The 8,017-nt window shown below is 60.8% G+C and overlaps 1 protein-coding gene across 3 annotated transcripts; it reads left to right on the plus strand.

The window, feature by feature from the left end:
• The first annotated feature begins 255 nt into the window (after nucleotides 1-255).
• On the plus strand, nucleotides 256-7,949 carry ISOC2 (isochorismatase domain containing 2). Of its 3 annotated transcripts, none has more exons than XM_019437903.2 (6): nucleotides 256-388; nucleotides 4,026-4,163; nucleotides 5,249-5,458; nucleotides 5,736-5,806; nucleotides 5,941-6,058; nucleotides 7,544-7,949. In XM_019437903.2, the coding sequence occupies exons 2-6, from the start codon at nucleotides 4,029-4,031 to the stop codon at nucleotides 7,622-7,624; spliced, it is 615 nt and encodes a 204-aa protein (XP_019293448.1). In that variant the 5' UTR covers nucleotides 256-388; nucleotides 4,026-4,028; the 3' UTR covers nucleotides 7,625-7,949. The 3 variants fall into 3 exon arrangements, with proteins under 3 accessions (XP_019293448.1, XP_019293449.1, XP_019293447.2); XM_019437904.2 differs by having other exon boundaries at nucleotides 346-451; XM_019437902.2 differs by lacking the exons at nucleotides 256-388; nucleotides 4,026-4,163; nucleotides 5,249-5,458; nucleotides 5,736-5,806; nucleotides 5,941-6,058 and adding an exon at nucleotides 6,284-6,998.
• The last annotated feature ends 68 nt before the right edge of the window (nucleotides 7,950-8,017 follow it).

Here is an 8,017-nt window from a genome sequence, read left to right on the forward strand (position 1 = left end):
GGAGGGCGACCCACCGCCCCAGCTGGAATTCGCTGTCTCTGCACCCACCGAGCCGCTCTGTCCCGGGCCCGCCATTCACGCCCTTCCCGGCTCCCCATTGGTCGGACGCGCTGCCTTTCCGCCCCCTCCCACCGGCGGACCAATCACGCTCTCAGGATGGCCATCTTGCCCGGCACCGCCCCTCCAAGGAGGGCTAAGCAGCTCCGCTTGTAGGTTGGCCGGACTCAGGGTCGGGGCAGAGTTTGGCGAGCGCCGATTGGGCGGCTCGGCCTGGGTGGGCGGGACGCGGACCGCGGAGGCGGGCCACGTGTCGGAACAGTGCAAAACGGTGACCCTGCTTTGGAAAGGGGCGTGAGGACCGGAGCGGCGTGAGTTCCGGCTCGGAGCGGTGAGTGTCCCCCAGGCCTCTCCAGCGGAGGGGCGGGCCAGGCTGGAAACCAGCGCCTTCCGGGTAAGGCCCCCCAGCGCCTCGGGGGCGCTGACCTTCCCGCTTTGCAAGTGGGGAAACTGAGGCTTTGCCAGGACGTCCGGGCCGAGGTGACACAGCCAGGGCGAGGACTCCTGCCGGCCCTACAGAATTGGCTCACCGGGGACTCGAACCTTCCACGGGTCGCGCCCGCCCTTTGTGCATCACTGGCCGAGTTTTGCATCGTCCCTATGGGGTGGGTTAGTTTGACCCCTATTTCTCCGATGAGGCAACTGAGGCTCAGACAGCGTGAAGTTTGCCCAGGGTCACACTCAGGGAATCCTGGCTGCAGGGCTGCACGCCCCACCCTCCCCCGCTACTGCGCCTCCTCCTCCGGCCTTTGACTCCCCCACCTGGAGCTCAGATCTCTCTCTCCCTAACAGCATTTCTAAGTCAGTCTCCAGCCCAGACCTCTCCACCTTCACACACGCGCATACACACACACACACTCCCCACCCTCCACCCTCAGTATTTCATCTCCCCCAAACCACTTCCCCTTTCCAGGTTCCCAGTTAGTCCCTAGGACCTACCACCCATGGACCGGAAACCTGTAGATCTTCCTCCTTGCCCCTTCCCCCACAGCCAGCGGCACCTGCCCCCTGAATCTCTCTGTCCTGCCTCCTCCTCTCTCTTCTCTCTGCCTAAAGTGGAGCCCAGGCCTCACCTTTGTCCACCTAGACTCCAGCCCCGGTTTTCTCCTGGCCTCCACCCTTTTATCTGATACTTTGAAAACTTTTTATGGAAGTATACTGCATATCCAGGGGGAAAAAGCCATACATACAAATCACAAATACCTCAAATAACTTTTCACATAGCCAACGCTCTGGTGTAAACAACATCCAAATCCAGAAGTAGAACTCCCCACTGCATCCCAGAAGCCCCCCTGCCTTGTGCCCCTTTCTTTACTGCTGCCCAATGATAACCATTATAACTTTACTAACACAGATTGGTTTTGCTGGGTTCTCAGCTTATCTAAGTATTTTATCGTATATATTACGGACCAGACAACCTATCACACACTGTCCACACTTCAAAAGGAACAGTACTCAGTGAAAATAAGATTTCCTTCATACCCTGTCCCTCAGTGACCCACCCCCCCCCCCCCCACCTGAAGCACCTCCACGTGTACCCACCAGAGACAGCAAATATAGGAGCAGAAAACTCACGTTTTCTCTTCTTTGGGGAGACGAAGAGGGAAGCATTGCTGTGTATACTGTTCCGCTTCTTTTCACTGTTAACATCTCTTGTTACTCAAAGAGCTTCCTTGTAATTTTCCCTGGCTACAAAGAATTCCATAGTACAGCTATACCATAACTTACATAACCAGAACCCTAACCATAGACGTTTACATGTATTTCCATTCCTTTGCTCAGCGGAAAAGTCCCATAATGAATAACCAAAAAGTCTGGTAGGGAATAACCTTGTGTCATTTCACGTGTATGTCTGCAGGGTAAATACTTAGCACGTTTTCTGGGTCACAGGGTTCATGTAACTAGAATTTTGAGAAACCTTGGCCACATGTGTTTCCCTGGGGGTTCTTGCAAAACACACTCCTACCAGCCTGAAAGGGAGATCTCTGTGGCTTCAGACACCCTGTCCTACCTAGGCTTTCAGCCATGATAGCCCTGATCTGACCCTGTCCCTCCTGTCTCCTGAAAAGTTAGAAGGGAAGTGAGGAGAGCAGCCCGGGTGGAGGGAACCACATAGGGGAAGGACTTGGCTGGGATGGTTCCAGGCACCTTGCCTGAGCAGGTTACATTTTAGTCCTGAAGACCTGAGAGCAGCCCTGGAAGGTGGGGGCTAAGACAGGGGAGTAACAGAGTCAACCTTGGGTTTTCAGAAAGATTGTTTTCTCTCTCTCCCTCCACTTCCTCGGGGGAGACTTTTGCAGACTCTGCCAAGATAGATCAGGTTCCCTCGAAATCCCAGCACTGATCGCAGTCGTAATTAATGTGATTAATTCATTCAGCGTGGTTTTGTTTTTGCGGGAGTTTCCATTCCTTTTTTTTTCTTTTTAGACAAAATTCACATAGCATAAAATTCTTCCTTGTAACCACCCATGAGTTTTTACACTGTTTCTGCACTATGTTGCCCATAGAAAACATTTTCTACAGTAGATGTGTTCATTTGAAAGAATCGTCATAAACAGCCTGTGCGCCCACCAGCCAGCCTCCAGACTTCCCCCGTATTAACCATTTCACCTTCCCCTGGGTCTGCAGGGTCTCCCATGTCCCACATAAGTTAACGAGTAAATGAGTGAACACGCCGAGGGCGTGAGATGTGCAGACATAAGCGGGGCCAGAACCCCCAGTTGAGCAGCAACTTGAGGACCCTGGGACTCAAGCCTCCTGGGCACATGGGCTGGGACATGCCAAGACTCTCAGAGGCGGGGCCCAGATGCTGGAGAGGGAGCCGCTCTGACGGGGGGGGGGGGGGGGGGGGGGGGGGGGGGGGGGGGGCGGGGCTTGCTGTCCTCTAGTCCTGCGGGACCGGGGGCAAGTCGTGGACCCCTCGGGTCTCAGTGGCCTCCCCTGTAACAGGGCTGCTGGGCAGGTGATTCCAACAGCCCCGCCCCCCCCCTTTTTTCATTGTGCTAAAGTACAAGTCACGAAATTGACCATTTCGACCATTTTTAAGTGTACCATTAAGTGGCAGTTAACAAATATTCGTGACGTTACAGAACCGTGGCCACCACCTAGTTTGAGAATGTGCTCATCAGCCCAGCAGCAACACCGCACACAGGAGGCAGTCAGCCCTCATTGTCCCCGCCCCAGCCCCCCACCAGTCTGCTCCCTGTCTCTGGATTGGATCCCTGTGGACGTTTCATGCGAATGGGCTCCCACAACGTGTGGCCTCTGGTGACTGGCCTCGCTCGTGGGCGCGGCGATCTTGGGGTTCACCCGTGATGTAGCATGTGGCAGGGTCTCATTCTTTCTGCGGATGAATAACAGTCCCCTGTGCAGGTGCACCGGCCTTTCCTTCTACGACCTGCAGGGATGTGCAGCCTGCATGTTGCATGAGGGTAAACTGAGTTTCAGAGGCTGCGTAGGGGGAGTCAGACTTGAAGAGCCTCACTCAGGACACTGCCACTGCACCTGGGCTCTGGTTTTCATCCGGAATCACACCCGCGCCCTGTTACCTGCTGTGGGCCCTCCGGCCTTCACCTCCCTCCTCTGTTCCCCACCCCCACCCCGAAGGGCAGGGTGAGGATCACAGTTGGAGTGTCCCTTGTGGAGGGCAGAGGGTGACCTTGATGTCGCCGTGTATCCCGGAAGGAAAAGGCTTTCCCAGGGACCTTGGGAGAGTGAGGTTGGGAGCACCAGGTGGTCAAGGTCAGAGAAGGCTTCCCAGGGAAAGTGACCTCCCGGCCGAGTAGGACGTATTAAGAATCAAATGGATTCCGGGCCCAGGGATCTGCGGACACGCTGCACATGGGCAGGGGGAGGTTTCCAAAGGACTGTGTGGGACCCTCGCGGGTCTGAGTGCACAGACCCCGGGCAGGGGGTCAGAGCCCCTGCCCTGACTGGCCCCTCCCTCTCGCTCCTCTGCCCACCCCCAGGACATGGCAGCTGTGAGGCCCAACCTGGGCCGAGTCCTCCCTGGGTCTTCTATCCTCTTCCTGTGTGATATGCAGGAGAAGTTCCGCCAGGTCGCCTACTTCCCCCAGATAGTCTCTGTGGCCGCCCGCATGCTCAAGGTACAGCCCCTCCTCCCTCAGACCAGGAGTCCAGGCCCCAGCCCCTCCTCCCTCAGACCCACTCAGCCCCTCCTCCCTCAGACCCGGGAGTCCTGGCCCCAGCCCCTCCTCCCTCAGACCGGGGAGTCCTGGCCCCAGCCCCTCCTCCCTCAGACCCGGGAGTCCTGGCCCCAGCCCCTCCTCCCTCAGACCCAGGAGTCCTGGCCCCAGCCCCTCCTCCCTCAGACCCAGGAATCAGGCCCCCAGCCCCTCCTCCCTCAGACCGAGGAGTCCTGGCCCCAGCCCCTCCTCCCTCAGACCCAGGAGTCCTGGCCCCAGCCCCTCCTCCCTCAGACCCAGGAATCAGGCCCCCAGCCCCTCCTCCCTCAGACCGAGGAGTCCTGGCCCCAGCCCCTCCTCCCTCAGACCCAGGAGTCCTGGCCCCAGCCCCTCCTCCCTCAGACCGAGGAGTCCTGGCCCCAGCCCCTCCTCCCTCAGACCGGGGAGTCCTGGCCCCAGCCCCTCCTCCCTCAGACCGGGGAGTCCTGGCCCCAGCCCCTCCTCCCTCAGACCGAGGAATCAGGCCCCCAGCCCCTATTCCCTCAGACCCAGGAGTCCTGGCCCCAGCCCCTCCTCCCTCAGACCCGGGAGTCCTGGCCCCAGCCCCTCCTCCCTCAGACCCAGGAGTCCTGGCCCCAGCCCCTCCTCCCTCAGACCCAGGAATCAGGCCCCCAGCCCCTCCTCCCTCAGACCGAGGAGTCCTGGCCCCAGCCCCTCCTCCCTCAGACCGGGGAGTCCTGGCCCCAGCCCCTCCTCCCTCAGACCGGGGAGTCCTGGCCCCAGCCCCTCCTCCCTCAGACCGAGGAATCAGGCCCCCAGCCCCTATTCCCTCAGACCCAGGAGTCCTGGCCCCAGCCCCTCCTCCCTCAGACCCGGGAGTCCTGGCCCCAGCCCCTCCTCCCTCAGACCGAGGAGTCCTGGCCCCAGCCCCTCCTCCCTCAGACCGAGGAGTCCTGGCCCCAGCCCCTCCTCCCTCAGACCCAGGAGTCCTGCCCCCACAGGCCCCTCCCTCAGGCTCAGGCCTTTGTTTCACCTCCCTAGCGCAGGTGGCCAGGCTGCTGGGGGTACCCGCTGTGCTGACAGAGCAGTACCCAGAAGGCCTGGGTCCCACGGTGCCCGAGCTGGGGGCTGAAGGCCTGCGGCCACTGGCCAAAACTTGCTTCAGCATGGTGCCTGCGGTGCAACAGGAGCTAGACACGCGGCCCCAGCTGCGCTCCGTGCTCCTCTGTGGCATTGAGACCCAGGCCTGCATCTTGGTGAGACCCCCAGCTCACCCCTGGGTACCTCCATCCTCAAAAGGATACCCTTCCCTGACCCCGAATCCTCTGTCCTCCTGGCAGGACCCCCTTCCTGACCTGGGACCTTCATCCCTCCCAGGACCCCTCTCTGCCTCATGGTCCCGTGGGGCCCTAGGACCCTGCCGTAACATGGGGGCCCCCTGCCCTGATCTGAGGCTCCCTCATCCCCGTCCCCCTCCCCGGGCCCCTGCTCTTGTCTGGGGTTCAGGTTGCCCTTGACATGTCTCGCCCCCAGAACACGACCTTGGACCTCCTGGACCGGGGGCTGCAGGTTCACGTGGTGGTGGATGCCTGCTCCTCCCGCAGGTGAGGGGGTCCTGCTGAGGGGTGGGTGCACGTGGGCGCAGGTGGGGTGTCTAGGAGGAGTGGGATCCCTGCCAACCTTGCCGGGCATCTGGGCGTGCGGGCCAAGGCACCAACGACCTCCGTCTCCCGCGCAGCCAGGTGGACAGGCTGGTGGCACTGGCCCGGATGCGGCAGAGCGGCGCCTTCCTCTCCACCAGTGAGGGGCTCATTCTGCAGCTTGTGGGTGACGCCGCCCACCCCCAGTTTAAGGAGGTACTGGCCCCGCACCCTCCACCCCACCCTCCCTGGTCTCCCTTCTCAGCGCCCACCACGTGGTGGTTGACAGCCTACATCTGGGAGCACAGCAGGCTGCTGCCTCCTGGCGGCCGAGTTCTAAGTCCCGTCAACACCGTGAAGGGCAAGGGAAGCTGTCGGTGGCCATGAGGGCGGGGGAGAGAGCGAGAACGCAGGGGAGGGGCTGGGAGTGTTGGGGTGCAGAGGAGGGGTTGTGCGGGTGGTGTGGGAGGCCTCCTGGTGAAAGGTGGGGTTTAGAGTGAAGTGAGGGTGGGAGGCAGACAGGAACAAACAGTCCGCCAGAAGCCCTGCGTGGGAGCCCCTGACCCCCACCTCCGTCCCCTCCTCCCGTCTCTGGCCCTCAGTTGCGTCCCCCGCAGCCACCACCACCAGGTGGCCTTGCTAGTGCCCGGGTCTGACTAGATAGCCCCAGCTGAGTCACACTGCTGGCCCTTAGGATGAAGGGACATGCCCCAGCCCTCTGAGGTCCGCCCTTGTGCCTCCTCTTAGGCCAGCTCTGTTGAGTTATTTGTTAAGCACCTACTATGGGCCAGCCAATGGGGCAGGTCCTGGGGCAGCAGCCAAAGCCAGGGTGTATTTGGTTCCACGTTGTGGTCAGGGCTGGAAGGGAGTGTTCAGAGTGTGTGAGAGAGAAGATGGGGCTCGCAGCAGGGATGGCCCTTAAGCGGAGGCCTGCAGTGGGAGGGGCAGCGGCCGTCCAGAAAGTGTTCCTGGCCAGAGGAGCAGCTGAGGCAAAGGGCTGCAGGTGGACTGGAACTCGCCCTATTCAAAGAACCAGAGTGGGCCATGCCGAGTGCCCGGTGAGCGTGACAGGGGAGGAGGCAGGGAGGAGCCAGATCAGTGTCTTCCCGGAGTGGAGGGGTTTGCACAAGGGAGCTGGCCAGAGTCAGATGTGCAGGTTGGCCCCGGGGGGCCCATGGATGTGGGCGGGAGACCAGAGTGGAGGCAGTGGGGATGCAGATTGTGCTTATGTTTCTGGAGGCAAGCAGGGTGGGGCTTGCTGATGGGTGCCATGTGGGGCTTTGGGAGAAGGCAGCCCCAGAGAGGCGGGTTGAGCATCTATGCTCCTGTGGTCTACTGGTTGGGGGAACACTAGTGTGTAAGAGGCACTTGGATCAGAGTGTGGAGTTGAGGCGCAAGGCGTGGGCCGGACTTGGGAGCTGAGGGATGGGAGAGGTGAGACAGGAGCACGGTATAGACCAGAAGCTCCAGGACAGAGCCTGCTGGCAGCAAGCCAGACAAGTGGACCAAGATGGCAGGTGATCATAACCCAGGCGGCTCTGGTGGAAGGGAGGCCCGAGGAAAAGTTTTGAGAAGAGGGAGTGGTTGGTTTGGCCTGTCGCTGCCAAGAGGGCAAGGCGGATGAAAATGAAGAAGTGCCCTTCCAGATTGTCACAGACATGGGGACTCTTGACTCCCTGAACCCTCCTCTTCCCCCTACAGATCCAGAAGATCATCAAGGAGCCCGCGCCAGACAGCGGGCTGCTGGGCTTCTTCCAAGGCCAGAACCCCCTCTTCCGCTGAACTCCTCACCGCGAAGACCACCCTCCTGTCATCCGGACCTCGGTGGAATCACTTTGCCCCCATCCTTGGAATCCCAACAGTGGTGCAGTCCACCGGGAGTGCCACCCCCTCGGGAGGGGAGGTGGAGAGCTACCTTGCCATTGGGCCAGAGCTCCCGGAAATGCAAATGAGACTCGTGGAAGCTGGGCGGCAGTTGGCTGAGCAGAGCTGGGGGCGGGGCTCGGCCCCGGGCCACTTCAAGAGGCGGGAAGGGGAGGGGGAGGGAGTGTCACAGGCTGTGGGACCCGGACTTGCCGAATAAACATTGATGTGGCTGTGGGCCGAACCATTCTTGGATTTGGGGGGTATCCCGGGGGCGAGTGGGGGCTGCGGGTGGGGGGAAGAGGGGTCCCA

The sequence above is a fragment of the Panthera pardus genome, unplaced genomic scaffold (assembly GCF_024362965.1).
Source record: "Panthera pardus isolate Hobbes unplaced genomic scaffold, ASM2436296v1 HiC_scaffold_18, whole genome shotgun sequence".
Classification (NCBI taxonomy): domain Eukaryota; kingdom Metazoa; phylum Chordata; class Mammalia; order Carnivora; family Felidae; genus Panthera; species Panthera pardus.

Coding starts and splice junctions, on each gene's coding strand:
- ISOC2 (XM_019437902.2), top strand. CDS start 6,625: ATGGGCCAGCCAATGGGGCAGGTCCTGGGGCAGCAGCCAAAGCCAGGG. Junction 6,999..7,543: donor GGCCAGAGTCAGATGTGCAG/GTTGGCCCCGGG, acceptor TTCCCCCTACAG/ATCCAGAAGATCATCAAGGA.